General features: G+C 46.6%; 1 protein-coding gene across 10 annotated transcripts in view; it reads right to left on the minus strand.

Annotated features, from left to right (window-relative positions):
* wdr91 (WD repeat domain 91) overlaps positions 1 to 26827 on the minus strand; it is a 53899-nt gene that overhangs the window by 18150 nt on the left and 8922 nt on the right. For 9 of the 10 annotated variants that reach the window (XR_012947816.1, XM_076079478.1, XM_076079479.1 and 6 more), the window contains 7 exons: positions 26114 to 26285; positions 12097 to 12294; positions 11195 to 11410; positions 9718 to 9908; positions 9384 to 9438; positions 9176 to 9271; positions 8481 to 8575 (listed from right to left, as the gene is read on the minus strand). Coding sequence is in view for 9 of the 10 variants with exons in the window: in XM_076079478.1 (XP_075935593.1) it covers positions 8481 to 8575; positions 9176 to 9271; positions 9384 to 9438; positions 9718 to 9908; positions 11195 to 11410; positions 12097 to 12294; positions 26114 to 26285 (1023 nt within the window). In the remaining variant the exon portion in view is untranslated. The remainder of the gene's footprint in view (positions 1 to 8480; positions 8576 to 9175; positions 9272 to 9383; positions 9439 to 9717; positions 9909 to 11194; positions 11411 to 12096; positions 12295 to 26113; positions 26286 to 26827) is intronic. The other variant, XM_076079483.1, reaches the window with a different exon arrangement.

Genomic DNA, 26827 nt, shown 5'->3' on the forward strand with positions numbered 1-26827 from the left:
ATTTGGATGACATTCTTATCTTCTCGAAGTCTCAACAGGAACATGTGGTCCATGTACACCAAGTCCTCCAAAGGCTTTTGGAGAATCAGCTCTTCGTAAAGGCGGAGAAGTGCGAGTTCCACACCACAGAGGTATCGTTCTTGGGTTTTGTCCTCAATGCTGGTAATATCCAGATGGACTCTGCCAAGACCAAAGCAGTTGCTGACTGGCCCTTCCCGTCCACACGCAAGGAACTTCAATGCTTTTTGGGCTTTGCAAACTTCTATCGGCGGTTCATCCGTAACTACAGTTCGGTGGCTGCTCCCCTGACCGATCTCACCTCCCCGCATGTGCCCTTCCGGTGGTCCTCTGCGGCAGCTGGGGCCTTTGGTGAGTTAAAATCACATTTTACCTCTGCTCCCATCCTCATATTCCCAGATCCTGCCCGGCAGTTTATTGTGGAGGTGGACGCCTTGGACACTGGTGTAGGAGCAGTCCTCTCTCAGCGGTCGGCTGAGGACCAAAAGGTTCACCCATGTGCCTTCTTCTCCCACGGAGAGGAATTATGACATTGGGAACCGGGAGCTGTTGACGGTCAAACTGGCATTGGAGGAGTGGAGACACTGGTTAGAGGGGGCGGAGCAGCCGTTTGTGGTCTGGACAGACCACAAAAATCTAGAATACATCTGTGGTGGCCCGTTCTTGATTCCTCTTCCTCTGTACTGAGCCACGTTACGGGGCTCTGTTTCTGACTCACACGTTGAACCGTCTAAATAATGACTCTTGCAGACGCTGCTTTCTTTGCCGTCACTTGATTGATTTTATTTTCTCTTTTGACAAATTGAACAGCAAAATATAATCTGTTAAACGTGAGGTCAAAGACTGTCGCGATGCCCCGTTCCACACAAAGGAAACCAACCCTCGAGACTCAGTCCCACCCCTTCCTCTTATGCTCTTCCTCTTCCTCTGATTAATCACGGAAGTTCCTAAAGAAAAGTAATTATACAGAATCCAAAATGTAACCTTCGTTCATAAATTAAAGGAATCACACAAATATATTAGCAAAAATGAGAAATTATGATTTGTAATCAAAACTAAAAATATGGCTCTAACATTCCAGCCCCTAATTGGGTCAATTACATCAATTAATAAATAGAGTCAATATTCAAAACACAAATAGTCCATTTTTTTCCTTTTCCCTTTTTGTTCTTGTCGTCAGAGTCCATAGATAGATAAAGTTCATCTTTAAGTTCATATAACTTTTCGAAACTACTGTCCCGCACCAGTTACTCTCCAGCTTCAAGGAGCAGACAGAGTTTGTTGATGGGTCTCTGTATAACACTTGTTCTGGTTTTAACTAGAACACTGCGGACTAGTCCTTTGCTTCCTTGCATGGTCTTTAGAATCCGCCCTAGCACCCATGAGTTTCTAGGTGGCTCTTTTCTGCAAATGTTTTCCCTTTTGATATCTTTCACCGTCATATTTGCACTGAATGGCACCTTTAGTTTCATGGCACATTCCTTCAGTGATTTATCGTTACTCAGCAGCAATCCAGTATTTGTCTTCTTTCTTCTTTGAGTCCAAGAGCAATTTTTTCAACTTCGGTATCCGAGCTACAGTTTTTTTCAGGCTGTTCCAGTCTGAGTAGTACTCAATCAGCTTACTGGTGGGACTTTTTCCCTCAATGCTCGTTGTGTTCACGATCACATCCCTTTTCACATCAGGATCATCCGACAAAAGAGAACTTTGTGACATTTTGTCTGGGTCCTTAGGCCACTGAGATTCCACCGACTCATATTCTCTCTCTGGGAAATCGTGGTGGTTCTGTTTTACTAGAAGGGTTTCCAGTTCAATTGAAATGCGGTTTACTGATGCCACAGGCTTTCCAAAGTTATCCACAGCTGAAGACAAGTTGAGTGGTCCATTTAACAACCATCCAAAGAGCGTTCTTACAGCCTTACAGCGTAGGGACCATTGCCTTGGCTATTTATGATTTGCCAGGGCTCCAATGCCTTTGGGACATCTACTCCGATTACATTACATTACAGTCATTTAGCAGATGCTTTTATCCAAAGCGACTTACAATTCAGATTCTATCACATTTCTATACCGTAGGCACAGCTACAGGAGCAATTTTGGGGTTAAGTGTCTTGCTCAAGGACACATCGACATGCGACTAGCAGAGCCGGAGCCGGGGATTGAACCGCCGACCCTCTGATTGAAAGACGGCCCTGCTATCCACTTAGCCACAGTCGCCCACAATTAGGAGTTCCAGTCCGCATCAACTTCTTGCAGCTTTATCTCCTTCAAGTAAGGCCACCTGCCGAGGTCATTTTGAGAGAAAATGTTTTCTTTTGTCATTGGTATCTTTGTTTGAGTGTAAGTTTTTTTGAAGCTCAATAAAGTTATTCCCATCCAAATCACCCACTTGTAGTCCATTTATTTCAAAACTACTCACTGGTTTCCTTTGACCCATTGTTTGCAGAAGAACCTTAGCTTCCTTTCCTTTTGATTGAGCTGTGTCATTAGATTCTCCGTGCAAAATGTTGCTGTGCTGCCAGGGTCAAGAAATGCATTGGTTAGTATTGTTTTGCTGCCTTTGGAAGCCTTTACTTGTACTGATACTATTGCCAGCTTGCAATCTTTTCCAGCCCCGATATCTTCCTCTTCCAATGAGACAAGAGTTCCACTGACCGATCCTTTTGTCTGATTGGTCCTTTTCTCCTTTGGTCCATTATTTGCGGGTCTGTCAATGTGTAGTATACTATAGTGCATTCCTTGACAGTATTGGCATCTCATCCTCCTCTTACAAGTTTTGCTCATATGTCCTCTAGTTAGACAACCAAAGCAGATGCCATTTTCTTTCAGCAGTTGCACCTTAACATCCCGTGGCTGAACCTTCAACATTTCACATTCATTCAATGGATGTTTGCCTGTGTTGCAAATGCAACAGTGAACATTTTCCACATTGATATCCAGGTTTTTAGGTTGTTGATTTCTTGCTTGATCTGCGGTTTTCCGGTCATCCTTTTCAATTGCAATTGCAAAGCTACTCCTCTCTCTTTGTTTAGTTTGTTGTCTGGAGTCTATTGCCATGCTACTTTTTAGGATAGCTTTTCTAGGCATAGAATCCTGAATGTCTCTAAAGAGTTGATCTTGCAGAATGCTGGCTTGCTTCTCAATAAATGCAACTAGGTCAGAAAATCTGGCCCTCTCTTGGGTTCGTTCCAGAAGCTCATGTGCTGTAGTTCTCCAGTTTTCTTTCAGCCCATATGGCAGCTTTAATAGAATGAGTTTCAACGTAGATACAAGATCCATTTCTTCCATGCCTTTTAACTCTTTTATAGCATTGCAACATCCTCTAAGGTAAAGGGCATAGGCATGTAATGCCTTTCCATCATTAGCTTTAATGTTGCTCCAGTTGAGAGCTTTCTCCATGTAGGCATTTGCAATTTTCATTCCATCTCCAAAGTGAATCTTCAGCAGTCTCTGTGCCTCAGCATAGCCTCTGTTTGGTTTCATGTGAAAACAGCTCCTCACTAGTTCTCTAGGTTCACCACTAGTGTACTGTTCAAGGTAGTAAAGTCTATCCTCCTCACTGCTAGTTTTATTTTCAATACCATGCTTGAATGCACGCATGAATGTTTGAAAACTTAAAGGGTCACCATCAAATACTGGGATTTGTCTGGAGGGAAGTGAGGATCGTTTATGCTGTAACACTAGTAAATCTGCTATTTAATTTTGTCTCTGGATCACAGTTAGCAGAGCTTTATTGTGATTTCTAGAGTCTCTTTCCTCAGAACGATCACTTCCTGGGTGAGTCGGTCCGCTCCGCTCCTGGCCTGGAGCTCTTCCAGCATTATCCAATCTAGGTGCAATATATCTCTGAAGAGTTGGTTTCGGTCTGGCTCCCAATTCTGTCATTTTAACAGAGACAGATTCCATTTCATCCTCAGAGCCATCATGCCTATGACTGTCCAAATATTGATTCATGCCATCCTTCGTCTGTCTTGTAGGTTCAATGACTTCCTGAAAACTGTCCAAAACCTTTATTAATTTGGCATCAGACTCAGCTATATCGGTCTCTAGTTCAATTCTCTCCAGTTGAGCTTGTAATCTGTTTCTCTCCATTTCCACAGCTTGCTTCTGTTCCAATGCGGACCTACGTGCTTGTAGTACGGCTTTCTCTGTGGCTATTTTAAGCCGTTCTGAAGATATTGATGAACAGGTTGCTGATCGATTTGTCTGTTTTGATGATGTCGATCGCTTGGGCGACTGTTTAGATACATTAGAAATACTATCCTGAGGTTCAACAAGCATCTGAAGATCTGATGAAGAAGTTTTCCCTGACTCCACTTCCAATAAGAATCTCCTGAATTTCTCCATTCTAGGCTCATACCAGTCCATTGTATCATTTTCCTTTATTTCAGCCGGTAAAAGCATTTGGACAGCAACATGAGCATCTTTAAATTCATTAAGTCTTCTCTTAAATTGTTCCACTCCACTTAACACCTTTTCAGTATCTCCACCATCAGCAAGCAATGATCTGAGTTTATTCATTTTACGTGTGCAAGCAGTCAATCTGCCTCTGCGCTCCGTAGTGAGATCTTTTAATTAATTTTCCATTTTAGCACTCTCTTGAGCCATCGTTCCTATAGCATAACAGTTTATTGATCATGTCCTTTCATGTTGTTTGTTTCCATCAGCCCTTTAATACGAATCTTGCTTCTTAAACATTCTCTCGTTTCTGCTTCCGTTTCCTTGTATTTTAGCAGGCATCCAAACATTTCCATGTCAGTTTCATTGATCATCCTTAGAAGCTCGCAGCTCATCTTTATCCATTTGATGATTTTATTTACTCACTGCGTTGATCCGTCTCATTTTACTCACGGGCCTCCGCGCGCGTTATGGCGAGTCAGCTGAGTCGCTCCGTCAGCGGAGGTTTCCTTCTTTCATTCCTGAAGATCAAGCGGTGATTCCAATCTTTCAGCGGCCGAAACAGCCGGTCGGAAGTCTTTGACTATGTGGTGGCCCGTTCTTGATTCCTCTTCCTCTGTACTGAGCCACGTTACGGGGCTCTGTTTCTGACTCACACGTTGCACCGTCTAAATAATGACTCTTGCAGACGCTGCTTTCTTTGCCGTCACTTGATTGATTTTATTTTCTCTTTTGACAAATTGAACAGCAAAATATAATCTGTTAAACGTGAGGTCAAAAACTGTCCCAATGCCCCGTTCCACACAAAGGAAACCAACCCTCGAGACTCAGTCCCATCCCTTCCTCTTATGCCAGCTGATCCTCATCTGATTAATCACGGAAGTTCCTAAAGAAAAGTAATTATACAGAATCCAAAATGTAACCTTCGTTCATAAATTAAAGGAATCACACAAATATATTAGCAAAAATGAGAAATTATGATTTGTAATCAAAACTAAAAATATGGCTCTAACACAGCGGTCGGCTGAGGACCAAAAGGTTCACCCATGTGCCTTCTTCTCCCGGAAGCTGTCCCCCGCGGAGAGGAATTATGACATTGGGAACCGGGAGCTGTTGACGGTCAAACTGGCATTGGAGGAGTGGAGACACTGGTTAGAGGGGGCGGAGCAGCCGTTTGTGGTCTGGACAGACCACAGAAATCTAGAATACATCCGTTCGGCCAAGCGACTGAACTATCGTCAAGCTAGGTGGGCTCTTTTTTTTAACCGTTTTGAGTTTTCACTCTCATACAGACCAGGTTCAAAGAATGTCAAGCCCGACGCCTTGTCCCGTCAGTTCCAGCGAGAGAGCTCTCCTTCCCATCCTGAAAGTATCCTCCACCCTGAGTGCGTTATTGGTGTGGTAACCTGGGAGGTGGAGGACAAGGTAAAGCGCTCCCATGCCGAACATCCTGCCCCCAGTGCTTGTCCTGATAACCGGTTGTTTGTTCCTGTCAATCTCCATCCTCAGGTCCTCCAGTGGGGCCACTCTTCCCGCCTAGCTTGCCATCCTGGGATCAGACGCACACTAGCACTGCTCAGACAGCGTTTCTGGTGGTCTTCCATGGAGGAAGACACCAAGGGGTTCATTGGTGCTTGCCAGGTTTGTTCTCAGCATAAGAGCACTCGCCAACCTCCCTCTGGGCTTCTTCATCCTCTGCCAGTTCCTAGTCGTCCCTGGTCTCACATCGCTTTGGACTTTGTAACCGGCCTACCCCCTTCTGATGGTAACACAGTTATTCTCACAATCATTGATCGATTTTCCAAGTCTGCTCTGCTCATTCCACTACCCAAGTTACCTACTGCCAAAGAGACTGCTAAAATATTACTGCAAAATGTTTTCCGGCTTCATGGTTTGCCCATTGACGTGGTCTCCGACCGGGGACCACAATTCACCTCTCGCTTCTGGTCAGAGTTTTGCAGCCTGCTGGGAGCCACGGTCAGTCTTTCGTCAGGGTTCCATCCACAGTCTAATGGGCAGGCTGAGCGGATGAATCAGGAGATGGAGACAGCCTTATGCTGTCTCTCCTCCCGCAACCCCTCCTCCTGGTCTGAGCAGCTCTTGTGGGTCGAGTATGCCCACAACACCCTTCCCAGTTCAGCCACCGGGTTCTCACCGTTCCAGTGTGCCCGTGGATATCAGCCACCACTCTTCCCGGAGTAGGAACAAGAGGCCAGTGTCCCCACAGTCCAGGCATTCATCCAGCGGTGCCGACGCACTTGGAAGCAGGCCCGCTCCACACTCTTGCGCTCGTCCGACCGCTACCAAAGGTCTGCCAACAGACGCCGTGTTCCTGCACCCCGTTATGCCCCGGGACAACGTGTCTGGCTGTCTACGCAGGACCTTCCCCTCAGAGTGGAATCCAAGAAATTGGCTCCTCGCTTCGTGGGCCCTTTCCCCATTTCTCGGATCATCAATCCTGCTGCTGTCCGTCTTCGTCTGCCATCGTCCATGAGAATTCATCCCACCTTTCAAGTCTCCAGGATTAAACCCGTCAAGGAGAGCCCCCTTCAGCCCTCCCCCACCCCCAGACCCCCTCCGCCCCCCCAGCTCATCGATGGGGCACCTGCCTACACGGTCCGTTGCCTTCTCAAGTCTCGGCGATGGGGTAGAGGCTTGCAATACCTAGTGGACTGGGAGGGTTATGGTCCTGAAGAGTGTGAATGGGTTCCCGCTCGCAGAATATTTGATCCCTCCCTGATCACGGACTTCCATCAGGCCCATCCGGACCAACCCAGTGGGACGTCAAGAGCCGTCCCTAGAGGGGGAGGTTCTGTCACGAATTCCCCTTCATATTAGTTTGTTTTCATCCTGTCTGCTTGTTTTATTAACTCTCGTGTCATTTCAGATCCTACCATTCACACCCGATCATCTCTCATTCCCCTCACCTGGTCCTCCACACCCATCTCACCTGCAGCCCATTCCCTCATTAGCCCTCACTATTTAGGTCCCCTCTCTTGCACTTGTTCCTTGCCAGATTGTCTTGTGTGTTATTGCCAAGTTCTCCAGCGTACCTTTATATTGTTCATGATCTGCCTGTTCCGACCCTGTCTGCCTGTTTTTCGACCTTGGATTTTTGCCTGCCCCTTATTGGATTTGTTCGCCTGTTTGACTGACCTCCCGGTTTTGACCCTGTCTGAACTCTAGTAAAAGAACTGAACTTGTATCTTGTCTCCGAGTTGTGCTTTTGGGTTCTAGTATCTGTAATCCTTACACCTTCTCCATACTTTTCTCCTCCCATCATTCTGGTACAAGTTATTCTTGGTTTCATCTGTCCAAAGAATCTTGTTCCCAAACTAGTCAGTCTTTTTCAGATGTTTTCTGGCAAAGTCTAATTGGGCCTTCCTGTTCTTCAGTGTTACCAGAGGTTTGCACCTTGTTGTAAACCCTCTGTATTTAGATTCATGAAGGCGTCTCTTGATTGTAGACCTTGACAATGGCACACCTACCTCCTCCAGAGTGTTCTTGACTTCGGTAGATGTTATGAAGGGGTTTTTCGTCACCAAGGTACACCAATTTTTTTAACCTAATAATGGCCTCCTTCACTTGCATTGACACCTTTTTGGTCCGCATGCTGAGAGTTCCAAGGACCAGCTACCAACTGCAAATATAACATTTTGAATCCTATTGTCGGCATCATTTGTCATGAAATAGTGACAGAATAGGCCACACCTGGCCATGAAACCGTTTGTCAGACAATTGTCCAATTACTTTTGAGCCTCTGAAAATGTGGATGGCTGTGTAAAAACGGTCATTGTGATTTTTTTGTTTTATCCATTGAATTAAAGCTTAAAGTCTACACTTCAACCACATATTGACTGATTAGTTTCAAATCCATTGGAGTTGTGTAAATAAGCAAAATTAAAAAGATTGTGTCATAGTCCAAATACTTATGGCCCTGACTGTACATGTCGATTAAGAGAACAGTCTGACTGTTTTGAAAAAGTTACGTCAATATAGAGAAATGTGTGTAAACAATTGTAACAAACTGTAATACATTACAGTAGACAGAAAACCAGGTTTACCGTGGATGAGTTTCATCGATGTTCATCTCATAAAGATTCTTCTTGGCATCCGTATCATACAGCCGCACCGTGCCAACACCGCTGCCTAGTAACAACTGACCACACACAGAGTTTTTGTCACTCAGAGGGACCTTTCATTAACTTACATACATTCCCCTGGGACGCTAACCTTCACTATAAAGTACAACATGCCTTACTCTATAGCTAACCTAAACCAAGAACCCTATTTGCAGAATGTGATTGCCAGTACACTTCTTAGTGTATCTCACATACAGGGTAGTTTTACTAATGCTTCAGTTTCAGCTTCAGTTTTATGCATAACATCTTGTTTGTGTTACATGGTATTTCTACTCATATTTTTTACAGACCATACTTTATTTATTTTTAGCTTTCTGGCCTTGCATGTGTAGGTGCCATGCTGTAATGACTGTATTTTTTTGTCTAGGATTGTTTTTAGTTTTGTGCATTTTATATATTTGAATGCGCATTTTGTGTGTGTAAGTTTAAACACAAAAAAATCACAAGGCAATTCATTTCATGAATTGTAGGAATGTGTCAAGTGTTTAGTAATTTCCTGAGCACATCAGTTAATTGATGACTGAATGTAATCATTTATCAAGTTAAAAGTACAAATAGAAATCTGATTAACGTTGTCAATGTCACTATACTCAGTTAATGTGCAGTCTTGATCATACCAGTCTGTCTGGTTTGGTGGCCCACTCCAAAGACAGCAGAGGAGACTTGGACATGATGGTGGCTTTGGTCTGCATGACGGGGTTGAATGACCACACCTAAGAAAGAGTGAGAATGAAGGCTATTATGTGTTTCAATTGGTGATATACAATAATACGCATGTATTTTCTATGTTCGTATAACCCCAAAAGATAATTGGTGCAGATTCACCTTAATGACTCCGTCTACGTCCAAACTAGCAACCCGGCGACCAGAACAGTCAACCCTGGAAAACAGAAGGACAAATGGACGAAAAAGAGAAGAATGAATGTTTTAGGTTTTGTTTTTATCTTATTTTATCTTTATGTGACTTTAAAAGCCAGTCAAGTCCACCTGCTGTTAAAATCGTAATTTTCCCAGATGGTTTTCCATCTATTACCTGTTCAGGAACCGAGCAGGCTAATATATTTGTTAGATACTGTGATGAAGAAGGGGTGGGGTCAGTCAGTATTCCCTTCCCCTGTATGACCAGTTAAACAAAACTAGGAGTGTGTGGAAGGCAGACCTGCAGTGCATGATGGAGGAGTGGTGTTCTCCGTACTCCTCCTGGCTGAGTTTGATGAAAGACTGGTCCGTTGAAAGACCTCCTCCCTCTGCTCCTCTGCAGCTCCTGCTGTATGAGCAGGGGTCAGGAGGTTCGCTGGAGGTCTCAGCAAGTAGCTCTACCTCTCCTGTCTCCCCTTTCTTCTCTAGTATCTAAAGATAACACAGAAGGATGTTGTCAGTGTAAATTGAACAACTGTCAAGTTCCAGCCATCATTTACAGCACCCTAACTTCAAAAATAATGCAGGTCATTTGAATGGAATAGCTGTTCACAAGTAAAATATTTTAATTCCCTGTGAGACCAAGACATTGATTTGTACATCCTCATGAAATTGATGGTGCTGGAAGCTTGTTGGGTAGTGACTGCTCATGGGTTAGGTGCAGAGCTACACTGGTTGGCGAGCTATCCGTTAGCATGCTAGCCAGCTGGTAACATGCTGGCACTTATCAGCCAACAACGCTCGACAAACTAGCTGGCTTGCTACCTCTAGCTTATAACCACTTGGTTAGCTCGTTCACGATCACATAAAAAGAGTATTCATGGGAATGTATTTGTAGCAGTCCCTACATGTAAGTGACCCAGCTGTTGTTCACCCATAGCAGTTCCAGCATATGTACTGTAAAACCACAACTTTTACATTTCTGTCCGTGTACAAGTTAAACAAACAAGATCAAACATTTTAACTGGTGAGGTGTATTTTTTAACTGTGTAGGTTAACTGTTTCCTCTTGCTTAAGTCTTTGTGCTGAGCTAAGCAAATCACTTTGCCATCCAAGATGGTGCCGCAAATGGCAGCCTCTGTGTTGCTCTCTCTAGTACTTTTTCTGTTCAGGGAGGAACTTTTGAACATCTGACAGGTAACCAGTCAATTTTTTGCAAGTTTTACATTGAACAGGAAAGTTTTACTAAGCTTTTAGTTGGACGAGAAGCAGCTCTATATGGGATTACCAAGAGTTGAGGGAAATGGGCCAGATTGCTTCTGGTGAACGTCCGCTCTCTGGTCAACAGGATGGATAAGTTGCTGCTTTTCAACAGATCCGTCACAGACTTTTGCAAGTTCACTGCACAGTACTTCACTAAAACCTGGTTTGATAAGCATATCTCGGACACTTCACTCCATCTGCTGGGCTTTCAACTCCTGTGAGTGGTCCGCGTAACTGAGCTATTGGGGAAAGCGAGAGGAGCTGGAATCTGTTTCTACATAAACAAAGGTTGGTATACAGATGTCACAAGAAAATTTTCAGTCCTCACCCAGAAACCATTTTCATAAACTTAAAACCGTTTTATTCACCAAAGTTTTCCTCATATATTTTGGTCTGTGTTTTCATCTCATAATTACATCCCTGCTTTTTGCAGATAATGTGGTTCTATTGGCTCCTTCAGAACATGACCTTCAGCTTGCACTGGGGTGGTTTGCTGCCGAGTGTGAAGCATGTACCTCCAAGTCTGAGACCATGGTTCTCTGCCGAAAAATGATGGATTGCACCCTCTGGGTTGGGAGTGAGTCACTGCCCAAAGCGAGGGAGTCAAAGTATCTTGGGATCTTGTTCATGAGTGAGGGTAAAATGGAGCGCGAGATGGACAAGCGGTTCGTTGCTGCATCAGCATTGCTGCGGGCGTTGTACCGGACTGTTGTGGTGAAGAGGGAGCTGATCTGGAAGGCAAAGCTCTCGATTTACCAGTCCATCTATGTTTCGACCCTCACCTATGGTCATGAGCGTTGGATAGTGACAGAAAAAAAGAGATCGCGAACACAAACGACCGAAATGAGCTTCCTTTGTAGGGTGGGTGGGCTCAGTAATAGATCCACTGTTCCTTTGCGTCGAAAGGGGCCAACTGAGGTGGTTTAGGCATCTGATCAGGATGCCTCATGAACGCCTCCCTTTAGAGGTTTTCCGGGCAAGTTCAACTGGTAAGAGGCCCCAGGGTAAACCCAGAATATGCTGGAGAGATTACATATCTCGTCTGGCCTGGGAACGCCTTGGAGTTCCCCCAGGAAGATCTGGAAAATGTTGCTGGGGAGAGAGACTTCTGGATTTCTCTCCTTAGCTTGCTGACCCTGCGTCCTGGCGCGGGATGAACATCACTACTTGTGTACATAAAAGTCCTGTCCATCCTTAACCTGTATTTGTTTAGCTTTGTTGTCCCAAGCTGTTATCTATTTCTGTGTAAGTATATTGAGAGATGCAAAAAAGCAGATTCAAATTCCTTGTATACTTGGCATAAAAAAATCTGGCTACAGTTACTTACTGTACAAGGAAACCAGACATTATAAAATGCACAAAACTGCTGTGACTACAGTTCTAATGTCAAACGTTCCCAGTCCTACTCTTCAGGTACCTGTGGTGGTGGTTTGGAGAAAAGCTCCTTCCTCTCTTTCTCATGTTCCTGGATTTTCTTGTGTCTGGGATGAGATGGCTGGTTTGTAGGCTGGTTTGTAGACTGTTGTGACTGGGAGCTCTTGGGTTCACTGGTTGATGCCTGGCTGGAAACTGGTTTCACCTCATTAGCTTGGACTGCCTCTTTTGACTTTGCAGGCTAGAAAAGACAAATTAGTTTTAGAAACAGAAGATGATCTCAGGTCATAATTCTATTAGCCACTTATATTTGAGGACCCCCTATATGGCTGCCAGATATGGGGTCAGATCAGTCTCAGCATTAATGAAAGCACACACAAGGATTCACAAGTATATTTTCTCTATCTTTCCAACATTCGCAAATATATTTTTGATGCACACACAAATATTTGTTATGAATAAATAATTGCTTTTGTGGTCCAAACATCAGAGCTAATTGTTGAAACAGTCAAACGTGGGAAGATAAATCTGCAAAGATCTCCAAAGTAATCCAAACAAAGGGATACAGCAACTGTATTGAAGGTATTGTAACAGACTGTCTCGTGTTTGTCGTTCTGGTGTTGACGATGATATGTCCCTTGAGGGTTGCCGTAGCAAAGGGGCAACTCCCGCCTCTGGCCGAAGAGAGAAACAATAATAAAGAGAGTAGCCGTGGGCTGATACAAGATGTCTGGTCTCCCGACTCCAGTTATTACTGTATGATAAGTGTCCTTATACACGAACCCAAGACGCTCGGTCACATTAGTGGCAGCGGTGTTTTTCTTTTCTTTTTTTTTTTTTTAGGCACTGACTACGGACCGCTACCACTTTCAAGGGAGATCCATGTGGACCTGCCTGCTCTGTTTTCTGGCGACGGTAAGCCAGAGTTTCCTCGGCTGGGTGAGACAGCTGGAAGTTGCCGTCAGAGCGTCAGTGGGGAGCGGCGGCGATTACGGAGATGAGCTGGTGAGACTTCTGCCCACCCGCTTGAGCAAGTCGGCTTTTCTACTGTGGGACAGCCTTCCGGACGCAGTTAAGTCAGATTATGCTGCTGTTAAAGAAAGGCTCGGCATGGCATTTGGACAGAGACAGTTTATGGACCGCTTCAGAGCCAGCCTGGCGGCTCGCGTGCATGCTCCGGGCGAGAGCTTGGAGGTGTATGCCGCCGACGTGAGCTGACTGGTCTTGGAGGCGTTCCTGGACTATGGAACTGTAGCGCAGCGGGAGGAGAAGTTTTGACGCGTCCTTGCCAGTTTGGATGCTGCTTTGAGATCCAAATGCCTGGAGCAGGGCGCCACTGATCTGGAGGAGGCTCTGATTATCGCGGAACGGTGCGAAAATGCCAGGGAGGCTCTGCAGAGAGACCGTGTGAGTAACCATATGGCCACCCATAGACTCGGGGACAGTGTGTCTGTGCAGTCAGTGTCAACTGATAATACCGTGCAGAAGGCAGTCGATAAACTGACAGAGGAGATGTCTTTGATGAGAGTGGAGATAAAGGACATCTATGAGGAGAATTGGAAGCTGAGGACCGGTAATCCCAACCAGAGGGGACAGGGGTCCCGCTCGCCCTCGGGAGGACGTTGTAGCTGCACATGTGGAGAGATGGGCTGTCGGTCGAGGGTGCCCGGGGACCACTCTCCTGACCGCGGGCCTGTCTGGCCTCAGAGAGACTATCAATCACGAAGCCGGCATCAGGATGGAGGGGTGTTGCCCCCTCCCAGGCTCCCAGGAGCCCCAGTCCTGGGTGGCGGGCCCGGCAGGAGGAGGAGCCAAGGAGGCGCAACGTGCGTTTCCTGCCACAGCAACAGGATCGTCAGGGAAACGGTCAGTAGCTGGTGTCGAGGCCCTGACACCAGCTACACCACTTGAGGGCTCCTTACAGCCGCCGATATCTGAAAATATTGCTGAGATGGACAGTGTGGACCACCCTACCTCCTACGTTAGAGGGGTGGTTGAAGGCACTGACGTGTCCATATTAGTTGACTCAGGAGCGACTGTGTCATTGATTAGTGCCGACTTTCGTACGTCAGTCCCTGCCCTGCGAAACCGACCACTGAAAAAGAACTATATCGACTCACGTGCAGTTAATGGACAAATGTTGGATACTTTGGGCACTATTGTGGCGACTTTCCGCTTGGGCCCCACCCTGTTAGCAACACACATTTCATGTCCTGCGAGAGTCCACTCAAACTGTCCTACTGGGTCTGGACTTCCTAGCCAAGAGCCATGCACTGCTGGACTGGGGACAGGGTGTGCTGCAGTTATGGGATGCTACAGTGCCCCTGTTGAGGGGTGGAGAATTAGTCCCTGAATGCTGTAACGTGTCCCTGGCTGGAGTTATGACCATTCCCCCTCTGAGCGAGGCCCTGGTGCCAGTGACTGTTCTCTCGCCCATCACTGCTGGCTTGTCTGCAAAAGAGTTTGAGGGCTACCTGGAGCCTAACATCCCAGAAACGACTGGACTAGTGGTTGCCCACACAGTCACCACCGTTAAGGATGGCGTGACTATGGCTCGTGTCCTCAATCCCACAGGGAAGACTGTGGAGCTCAAGCAGGGGTTGCACATGGGTGAGTTCTACCCGCTTGAAAAGTCCGATATTATGCCACTCATTCATTCCCCAGAAGTGGATTCAGTTCCGACACAGCCTGCTGCTCTCCCCATCACGCTGGAGGATTCACCAATTACAGAGCAACAGAAAGCAAAACTGTCTGAACTGCTACAGAGGTTCAATGATGTGTTCATTCCGACGGAGGGGAATACAGGCAGGTGCACACTCGTTAAACACCACATTAAGACTGGTGACCATCACCCCATTAAGCAGCGCGCCTATCGGGCATCTCCGGAGAAGCGGTCAGAGATAGAACGGCAGGTGGCTGGTATACTGGCTGATGGGCTAGTGGAGGAGAGCTGCAGCCCCTGGGCATCGCCTGTGGTGCTTGTTAAAAAGAAAGGGGCACAATGGAGGTTTTGCATTGACTATCGGCGCCTTAATTCTGTGACAGTCAAGGATTCCCACCCACTTCCACGGGTGGATGACAGCCTGGATGCCCTGGCGGGTTCAACTTGGTTCAGCACACTTGACTTTGCGAATGGCTACTGGCAAGTGGAAATGGCTGAAGAGGATCGTGAAAAGATGGCCTTCACGACAGGCAGGGACTTGTACCAGTAGCGCGCCATGCCTATGGGCCTGACCAACTCTCCTGCCACCTTTCAACGCATGATGGAGCTGATCCTGCAGGGTCTGCCTTGGCACATCTGCATGGTGTATTTGGACGACATACTGATCTACAGTCGCACTTTTGAAGACCACCTGGCCCACCTGGGGGAGGTCCTTTCCAGAATACAGGGTGCGGGCCTGAAACTCAATCACAGAAAATGCCACATGGCCCGGGACCATGTGGTGTTCTTAGGCCACGTGATCTCCAGACAGGGGCTCCAGCCTGACCCCCGCAACACCGAAAAGGTGAGAAACTGGCCAACTCCCTGCAACCCATCTGAAGTCAGAGCCTTTCTGGGCCTGTGCTCATACTACAGGAGATTCGTGAGGAATTTTTCCCAGTATGCTGCACCGCTGAACCACCTGGCGGGCAAAAACGTGCCTTTCAAATGGGATGCAGAGTGTGAAACAGCCTTCACGTTTTTCAAGCAGGTGCTCACCTCCGCTCCTGTGGTGACACTACCCAACTTTGCGCTCCCATTCAAGATATACACGGATGCTTCCAAAGACTCGGTTGGTGCAGTACTGGCTCAACAGGTGGAGGGGCCCGAACGAGTCGTAGCTTATGCCAGCCAGGCTCTTACGTGCACACAGAAAAGATGGTCCACTTTCGACAGGGAGCTCTGGGCCATAGTATGGGCCGTGCGTGAATTTAAACTCTATGTGGGCCTCGCTGCATTCACCATCATATCGGATCATCGCCCACTGCTGGCGCTCAGGAAAATGGCCATTGACAACGATCCTACAGGACGAAGGGGCCGGTGGGTTTTGGAGCTCGACCCATTCAACTGGACCATTATTCACAAAGATGGTTCATGCCACAAAAACGCGGATGCCTTGTCTCGCCGGCCTGCGTCTCCGGATGCCAGAGACCAGGCGGGCTCGCTGTCGGATGTGTGTGCTGCAGGATCAGTGGTCGAATCAGAGCTGCCAGGGGATGAGGAGGCGCTCATGGAACGGCGGCCGGCATATTCTCTCTGCCACAGCGACTCTGAGCTGCAGCTGTTGCAACGCGAGGACCCGGAAATTCAGGCAGTGTTGGGGCGAAATGCAGTGAGACCACCTCGCAGACACCTGAGGGGGTCCTCACTCTGCCTCAGGAAACTGTGGACTGAATTCAACCATCTGTCCATCATTGATGGTTTGTTGTGCAGGACTATACTCTCTCCGGCAGGGGAGAGGCATGTGCAGGTGGTAATCCCCTCATCTCTGGTGCCCGAGCAGCTGCATGGGGGCCCAGCTGCTGCACACTTTTCCGCAGAGCGAGTTTTGGAGAAGGCCAGGCAGACCTACTATTGGCCCTTCATGTTGAGAGACATTAGACAATGGTGTGAACAGTGCAGAGCCTGCCAAACCCGCAAGGCCCCAGTTCCCAGGCAGAGGGCTCCCATGGGAGGGTCCCAGGTTAGTCGCCCTCTACAGCAGGTGGCTGCAGATATCCTCGAGCTGCCGGTAACTTCAAGGGGGAACAGATATATATTGGTGGTGGATGACTATTTCACCAAATTTGTTAATCTGTATGTGCTGCCCAATCAGACTGCTCACACAGTGGCTCGCTGCCTGTTTGATGACTATGTGCTGGTGCATGGGATCCCTGAAGTCCTGCACAGCGACCAAGGCCGACAATTTGAGGCAGATGTGATTCAGAGCCTCTGCAAGTTGTTAGGTATCCAAAAGACAAGCACTATCGCCTACAACCCTAAATCAGACGGTAAGATGGAGCGTCATAACCGGACTCTGATTGATCAGCTGGCGAAGATGCTGCTCCCGCATGGAGGTGAATGGGATGATTATGTGAAGCAGGTGGCGTTTGCCTACAACACATCCAGACATGCCAGCACTTATTTTACCCCTTTCTTCCTCATGCAGGACGTGAGGCACGTGTTCCAGCTGATGTTCTGATTTCTAACAGAGTCGAGATTTCTCAGGGCTCTGGAGTCCTGCCGGAGTATGTGCCAGCCCTGGTGGGGAGGCTGGAAAAAGCCTTCAGTGCAGCGAGGCTTCATGCTACAGAAGCTCATGAGAGACAGAAACTGTATCATGATGAGGATGTTTGCCATCGTCCTTATGGAGAGGGCACGTTAGTGTGGCTTAACAACCCGACTGAGAGTCGCACCAAACTGGCGCCTCACTGTAAGGGCCCTACAGGGTCGAGCAGGCGCTGGCTTCAGGCGGTGAGGCGGCCCTGACATACAGGATTGTCAACCCACTTGACCCGCTGGACCGGGCCCAGGTGGTTCACCATGATAAGACTGAAACGGTACACTCTGACCCTACCATCACTGGCTGTCGCTGACACATCACCCTCCCTCCCGGCCTCTCCTGAAGTGAGGGCTTCTCGGCCTCCCTGGAGGGGGGAGCAGCGTGTGCTAGGACAGTTGGACACTGGCCTTGGAGGGGGTGGGGCAGAGCCTGGTCCTGTATGGTCCCGCGGGGGTCGTGTGGTGCGTCCCCCATCGCACCTCCAAGATTATGTTCTGTTTTGACTGTTGGTGGGTTGCCACCCGGGATATTAATCCGTGTGTGAATTAGCCGTTATAGTTGTTCTGAATCATACGGTGTCATGTTTCGTTGTTCACCTTGCTATTTAGGGTGCCATTTATAGTTTGGTTTACTCCTGTTAGCTGTGGTCATTTGTTGTTTTCTCTCGTTGATTTTAGATTTTTGTGTAATTTTATATGCGTTTGCTGGTCACGAAACGGGGACGTTTCTAATTGAGGAGGGGACGTATGTAACAGACTGTCTCATGTTTGTCGTTCTGGTGTTGACGATGATATGTCCCTTGAGGGTTGCCGTAGCAAAGGGGCAACTCCCGCCTCTGGCCGAAGAGAGAAACAATAATAAAGAGAGTAGCCGTGGGCTGATACAAGATGTCTGGTCTCCCGACTCCAGTTATTACTGTATGATAAGTGCCCTTATACACGAACCCAAGACGCTCGGTCACAGTATGAAAGCAAATCACTTTCAAAATCCGAGAACGCAAATGAGATCCACGTGCGCACGTGCAAATTAAACAGCCGCGCGCATATTTTACTTTGACGAGCGCTTTCACATTACTCCGCGCAGAATAGCTCTGCTCGCGCAAGCAAAATTGCAGCCTGCAAAATTGCAGCCTGCGAGGAGAAAACCATGCTTTGAGCGCATGTTCTGAATCATACGGTGTCATGTTTCGTTGTTCACCTTGCTATTTAGGGTGCCTAAATACGCGAGGGGCGTCCCCTTGCATGCGACTACTATCACTGCTCGCGAAACCTTTACTTGCTCACTCACGAGTCTTTTACCTGCTCGCTCACGAGTAGATTTTCTTTTTGACACTTTGGCCCAATCCCAATGTCCCCCCTTACGGACTCACGGACTTTGAGGCGCGCTCCCGCGAAGTCCGTGAGGGTTTAGGGCTGTCCCACTGTCAAATCGTCAAGTGTTTGAGGGCTCTCTGGCAGACATTTTGAGCCCTTTATGAACCCTTTCCGTAAGTCAGCATGGTATGCTGACTTAGCCTAAGGGAATTACCCACAAATCATTGCAATGTGACGTTAAACACGGGGTAACCAGTGGACGCATGGAGACGTAAAAAAAGGTAAACAAAGAGGACGGCTCATGTGTGTTCAGCCTGGAGTATTACATTTACTCAGAAACATTAAGGGTTAAAGATGGAACAAAAAATAAACTTGAAATCAGAAGATATTTATTCATCAAATATTTGATTTTGTCATCATGTCAAGATGTTTTTGATAAAAACAAGTAAATATATTATATGAAGTTACCTCTCATCTTGTGAGGAAAGAGCCTGAAGACTTTCAAATTAGAGAGTACAAAGTATAAAATAAATACCCACAATTATACATCATATTTTTTGTCGTCATAGTAGCGTGATATGTTGCAGCAAAGTGCTGTCCCATTCATATTTACACCATCTCAAGCCCTCACAGCCTCTCACACTCAACCACTTACCAGGTGACTTCAGTAAGTCCTTGAGGGTTCAGGGTTTGAGGGTTTAGGGGGGGACATTGGGATTTGGCCTAAGTGGGCAGACCCAGTCACCATTGTATAACTAAATTTAATTGGTTACAATCCTCGTCTTTAGATTGGCTGGATATCACTCTGACACAGACGCTAGGTCTGTGTAGTGTGAGAAATCTATGTTTAAAAGCACTCCTAGTGCTGGATATTATGTGTCACAATATATTTACTTGTGGAAGTTTTAAACCAAGAGAAAAGTCACTGAAAGTATTGTACACTGTGAAAGAAACCAGACGTCTCATGACACCACCATAAAAGGTAATAAAATGTTGCTGGAGCAAGATGGAGACTAGAAAGAGACAGGCTTCGAGCTGGAGGAGAAAAGGCTGAATGAAGTGTCTGACCACAGACAACAGGTCACAGGGCAGGAAGAACAGATCAGGTTTCAGCCAATCGCTGAGCTGATCGATGTGGTGACGAATGTGAAATATGAGACATTTCAGAGACTCTCCTGGAACAAAAGAATTTAAATCCCCAGCGATGGGCAGACCTCCTCCAGACCATCGGGCAAATACACCAGTCTGTCGGGTGGTACGGATTAGGTCTCAATTCCATGGAATATATACGTATATACATTTTGTTATTCATAGTGTGATTCAGTTTGTAACTGCATTTGCTTTTGTTAGATATTAAATACTTTTTGATTTTAACTTGAACTAGCTGATTCGGCCCCGATTGCTGACGGACAAAGGAGCAGAGGGGGGGCTCCTTTTCCTTGATGAGAAATTTGAACATAACAGTAGGAGGTGGTTTTCAATCCGCCACTAAATACTACTCCACTACATCTCAGAAGTAAATGTTCTACATTTGTCTGACAGGTTTTTTTTAACTGTTCAGACAGTAGAGGCTGATGAAATACAAAGTATATTAGTGTTTTGAAATACAATAATTCAAAATGTGTTTCTCTAAATAAACTGGAGTGAAGTTGCTCAGATTAATTTAAATTCACTCCATCATTCTATTACATACTTGTGTTTGATAGTCAAACCTCTTGTGACAAACAGCTCAAAGAAGCTCTTTGATCTTAATTGATTAAAACATGATGTGATCATATGTAATCATACTGTTGTGTTTACAGAGGTTAACAGATATAATGTAGTTGTATATAATATGAGCAACAATTGACCCGGTCAAGGATCTGGAGCTAAGGTTAGGAACAATTGTTTGTACATTAACTGTTTGCCAAGTAAGTTCCCAAACTTAAATCACTGACAAGTAATTAGTGGATGAAAAATTATTCAGATCCTTCACTGCAGTAAACGTACTAATACCATACTGATGAAACAATCCACTACGAGTAAAATACCTGCATTCAAAACCATAGTCAAGTATGTTATTATCAGCTAAATGTACTTTAAGTACAGAAAGTAAAAGTACACGTGCAGTAAAATGTACCCTGTCAGTGTTTTACTATTATATCTGATGTTTTAGGATATATATATTGCTGCATTAACGTGTATGCTGCATGTTTTTAACTCTTTTGGTTAGTTTAATCTTCAGCAATGCATCATATTCTATAAGATTATCGTATGTTTGTAGTGTCAGTACAGTACATTATTTACCTCTGTGATGTAGTGCAATCTGAAAATCGCCCCCTAGCGTCTGTGTCAGAGTGATATCCGGCCAATCTAAAGACGAGGATTGTAACCAATAAAATGTAGTTATACAATGGTGACTGGGTCCGCCCACTTAGTGTCAAAAAGAAAATCTACTTGTGAGCGAGCAGGTAAAAGACTCGCGAGCAAGCAGGTAAAAAAAAAAAAGTTTCGCGAGCAGAAGAGCAGTGATAGTAGTCGCGTGCAAGGGGCCGCCCCTCACGCTCAAAGCATGGTTTTCTCCTCGCAGGCTGTAATTTTGCTCGCACGAGCAGAGCTATTCTGCGCGGAGTAATGTAAAAGCGCTCATCAAAGTCAAATACGCGTGGATCTCATTTGCGCTCTCGGATTTTGACAGTGATTTGCCTTCATATGAAGGTCCACGATGTTGAAGGAATACACCAGCACCTGGCGTTTAAACGTCATTATGCGACATTAATATCTAAGTTAAGTTGGCATGTAGCTAACTTATTTACTTAAAGTTGTCATAAGGAGTCAATGCATTGGCTTGCCGTATCAATGCAACAATCAACTATTTTGTCAGACATGACCTGTGTTATTTTGTTACATTAGTAACAGCTGGCTAACGCTAGGTAGCATTTGTTAATGCTAACGTTAGCTATGTGTTTGTTTGCCATGTGATATTTGTGACTTTGCCATGAGTGCTACAGTGATGCTACCCTCAACTTTGAATGAAACCAAAATGAAAATGTTGACAGTATGCCAGACTCATTCAGCTGACAAACACAAATATCACCTGGCAAACAAACATTCAGCTAACTTAACATTAACCAACGTTTGCTAACGCTGGATACAACCAGTGACGTAAACATTAACGCACTTTGCACAGCTAATATTTTGTCAAAGGGAACATGATCAGCGTGCATTAGTTTGATAAATTTGCAATATGACAGCTGAGCATACTGCGTTAATGCTTTTCTCTTGTAAATACTACTACTACCACTCTAGTCAAGTTGCACAGATTGATTTACATTTACTCCATCATTTTATTTCATACAATGTGTGTTTGATAGTCAAACCTCTTGTGAGAAACAGCTCAAAGCAACTCTTTGATCTGAATTGATTAAAACATGATGTGATCATATTTAATCATACTGTTGTGTTTACAGAAGTTAACAGATAAACAGCCTATTCATATACAGTATATATAATGATAACCTATCAATAAGCTTTAGAACTAAAGTAAAATATCCCTTAAATTAGAACTAGTATAAAAGGTGCTTCACAAGCTACCCTGGTGCTTATCAAACTCTCAACTGCTGAACTGAAAATAAATGTTTTGAAATAAATTGAATGTATAAACGTCAAACAACGAATTCAATGACATCAATCAATAATATGAGTCATTGATTTTACCTAGTCACATGAAATTATTTTCATTATATTTTTGGTTATTCAATCGTTATTCATTGCAATCTTTGGTATATTCTTTATTCATTCCATTCATTTAGTTTATCCATCCATCCATCCATTTTCCTCCGCTTATCCAGGGTCGGGTCGCGGTGGCAACAGGCCAAGCAGGCTGACCCAGACTTCCCTCTCACCGGCAACATGTTCCAGCTCATTCTGGGGGATCCCGAGGCGTTCCCAGGCCAGCTGGGAGATGTAATCCCTCCAGCGCGTTCTGGGTCTTCCCCGGGGTCTCTTCCCAGTTGGACGTGCCTGGAAAACCTCCAGTGGGAGGCGTCCAGGAGGCATCCTAATTAGATGCCCGAACCACCTCAGCTGACTCCTTTCGACGCGAAGGAGTAGCGGCTCGACTCCAAGCTCCCTCCTGATGACTGAGCTCCTTACCTTATCTCTAAGGCTGAGCCCGGCCACCCTACGGAGGAAGCTCATTTCGGCCGCTTGTAGCCGCGACCTTGTCCTTTCGGTCACGACCCAGAGTTCGTGACCATAGGTGAGGGTAGGAACGTAGACCGAGTGGTAAATTGAGAGCTTTGCCTTCCGGCTCAGCTCCCTCTTCAAGAAGACGGTCCGGTGCAGCGCCTGCTTTACTGCTGCAGCCGCACCGATCCGTCTGTCGATCTCCCGCTCCATCTTACCCTCACTCGTGAACAAGACCCCGAGATACTTGAACTCCTTCGCTTGAGGTAGGCACTCCGTCCCCACCTGGAGGGAGCAATCCACCGGTTTCCGGCAGAGAACCATGGCCTCAGATTTGGAGGTGCTAACTCTCATCCCCGCCGCTTCACACTCGGCTGCAAACCGCTCCAGTGAATGCTGGAGGTCACGATCCGAGGAGGCTAACAGGACCACATCATCTGCAAACAGCAGAGAGGCGATCCCGAGACCCCCGAACCTGACGTTCTCCACCCCCCGACTGCGCCTAGATATCCTGTCCATGAAAGTCACGAACAGGACCGGAGACAAGGGGCAGCCCTGGCGGAGGCCAACACCCACCGGGAACGTGTGACTTATTGCCGAGAATGCGGACACAGCTCCTACTGCAGTCGTACAGAGACTGGATCGCCCGTTGTAATGCGTCCGGCACCCCATACACCCGCAGCACCCCCCACAAGAACCCCCGAGGGACCCGGTCGAAAGCCTTCTCCAAGTCCACAAAGCACATGTAGACTGGTTGTGCAAACTCCCAGAACCCCTCCAGTAGTCTTGCGAGGGTAAAGAGCTGGTCCACTGTTCCACGGCCGGGACGGAATCCGCATTGCTCCTCTTGAATCTGAGGTTCGACAAACGGTCGGAGCCTCCTTTCCAGCACCCTGGCATAAGCCTTCCCCAGGAGGCTGAGTAGTGTGATACCCCGGTAATTCGAGCACACTCTCCGGTCCCCCTTTTTGAAAATGGGAACCACCACCCAGGTCAGCCAGTCCATGGGCACTGATCCCGACCCCCATGCGACATTGAAGAGGCGTGTCAGCCAGGACAGCCCAACTATGTCCAGCGCTTTCAGCATCTCAGGGCGGATCTCATCCACCCCCGGCGCCTTGCCACCGAGGAGCTTTTTGACTACCTCAGCGGCCTCTGGGTGAGCCTCCCCCTAGATCTTCAGGCGCTGCCTCCTCTGCAGAGGACATGTTGGTCGGGTTTAGGAGTTCCTCAAAGTGCTCTTTCCACCGCCCGACGATGTTCCCTGTCCGGGTCAGCAGTTCCCCCCCCTGCTGAGAACGGCCTGGGGTAAGCCCTGCTTTCCCTTCCTGAGTCGTCGGATGGTTTGCCAGAACCTCCTTGAGGCCAACTGAAAGTCCTTCTCCATGGCCTCCCCGAACTCCTCCCATGCCCAGTTTTAGCATTCGCGACCACCGCAGCTGCAGCCCTTCTGGCCTGCCGGTACCTGTCAGCTGCTTCGGGAGAACCCTGGGCCAACCAGGCCTTGAAGGTCTCCTTCTTCAGCTTGACGGCTTCCCTCACCTCCGGTGTCCACCACCGGGTTCTCGGGTTGCCGCCACGACAGGCACCGATGACCTTCCGGCCACAGCTCCTAGCGGCCGCGTCCACAATAGAGGCTTTGAACATGATCCATTCGGATTCCATGTCCCCAACCTCCCTCGGGATGTGTGAGAATTTCTTCCGGAGGTGGGAGTTAAAGACCTCCCGGACAGGGTCCTCCGCCAGACGTTCCCAGTTCACCCTCACTACACGTTTGGGCTTGCCGGGTCTTTCCAACCGGTTCCCCTGCCATCTGATCCAACTCACCACCAGGTGGTGATCAGTTGACAGCTCTGCTCCTCTCTTCACCCGAGTGTCCAAGACATAGGGCCGCAAATCAAATGACACGATTACAAAGTCGATCATTGATCTCCAGCCTAAGGTGTTCTGGTACCAGGTACACTTATGAGCCACCTTATGTTCGAACATGGTGTTCGTTATGGCCAAACCATGGCATGCACAGAAGTCCAATAACAAAACACCATTCGGGTTCAGATCGGGCAAGCCGTTCCTCCCAATCACCCCCCGCCAGGTTTCTCCGTCATTGCCCACATGAGCGTTGAAGTCCCCCAGGAGAACTATGGAGTCGGTAGGCGGCGCCCTTTCCAAGACCCCTCCCACCGACTCCAAGAAGGCCAGATACTCTGAACTGCTGTTTGGTGCATAAGCACAAACCACAGTCAGGGCCTTGCTCTCCGCAACCCGTAGGCACATGGAGGCGACCCTCTCGTTCTCCGGGGAGAACTCCAACACAGCGGCGCTCAGCCGGGGGCTCGTGAGTATCCCCACTCCTGCCCGGCGCCTCTCACCCTGGGCAACTCCGGAAAAGGACAAAGTCCAACCCCTCTCCAGGAGCTTGGTTCCAGAGCCAGCGCTGTGTGTGGAGGTGAGTCCAACTATATCTAGCTACCTAGGTACCGCTCCACCTCCTGCACCAGCTCTGGCTCTTTCCCCGCTAGCGAGGTGACGTTCCACGTCCCTAGAGCTAGTCTATGCTGCCGGCGATCATTTAGTTTATTTTATCGTTTATTCATTTGTTTCTGTTTAGTATTTTTTATTTCTTTTATTTAACCTTTATTTAACCAGGTGAGTCCCATTGAGATTAAAAATCTCTTTTTCAAGGGAGACCTGGCCAAGACAGGCAGCAACACAAGAAACACATAGTTACAGACAGGAAACACAGAACAAGACAGTTTAGTTATGTAGTTAGTCTAATGAATATTACATTTATAAATAACTTGATCATTTGATTTGTGTGAATATGAAATAGGTCCCTGTACACCATGACAAGAGATTGAGATTTAATTAATTAATTAAGAATTTTGAAGTTTTCCCTATTTTTCCAAAATTGGGTGTTGTCCTAAATTTAATCTAAAGTCAAATTCCCTTACTTATATTAATGATGTCTTATCACGGAAGCTGATTACCATCATTTTTTATAGAAATGTATGGGTTTATGATACATTTTTTAGTTATTAATAATCGTTACATATTTTGATATCAATTATGTATTACTTATTAAAACTGCTACAAGCAACCAAACTACATCTCGGAGCAACAACTAGTGGACATTAGTGGAACTACAGCTGAACACGTTTTGTGGCCATTCATTGGCCGCAAAGCATGTTCAGCTTTTTCCAAATATCCACCCACCTGCAGATATAAAGATATACATTTTGGAATTCAGCCTCTGATATTACCTGCTTTCAAAGAAATTTTGTTTATCTGTTTTCAATCCCAATGAGTTTTTAAACTTGATAACACCTGCCCCTCTTACCAGATTGATTGGCGGGTCCTTCCTACACCCTGCAACCTGGCTTGGCGAGGACCCAGTGGTGAACTGAGGCAGTTTACCCAGAGTGCGTCTGCCCTGTGGCAGGAATGTTGAGAAGAAGTTTCTGGAAGGAGTGGTGGCAGTGCTGACAGGGCGCTGGCTTGACACCAAGTCCCTAAGAGGGAGGGGGAGGGGGGGGGGGGCAAAAAGTGACAAGTTTAACAACACATCACTTAATGAGTAAAAAATGAATCCAAGATGTAATAAAGTCAAGATTTAGGAGCATGCAGAGATTCACTATGAGCAAAACCTTGACACAGTTCTAATCATTCACACTCTCCTTTTGGAGTCCCTCTAAAAACAACAACAACAAAGGTGCTTTCCCTTTGCACTATGAAATAGGTAGATTGCAATGCTTTCATTGTCCAGTATCCTAAGCAGACTTTTTTTAACCAAACTTTAAAAAAAAAAAGTGACAAGTTTAACAACACATCACTTAATGAGTAAAAAATGAATCCAAGATGTAATAAAGTCAAGATTTAGGAGCATGCAGAGATTCACTATGAGCAAAACCTTGACACAGTTCTAATCATTCACACTCTCCTTTTGGAGTCCCTCTAAAAACAACAACAACAAAGGTGCTTTCCCTTTGCACTATGAAATAGGTAGATTGCAATGCTTTCATTGTCCAGTATCCTAAGCAGACTTTTTTTAACC

This window comes from Anarhichas minor, unplaced genomic scaffold, assembly GCF_050575085.1.
Source record: "Anarhichas minor isolate MPS153535 unplaced genomic scaffold, ASM5057508v1 ptg000073l, whole genome shotgun sequence".
NCBI lineage: Eukaryota > Metazoa > Chordata > Actinopteri > Perciformes > Anarhichadidae > Anarhichas > Anarhichas minor.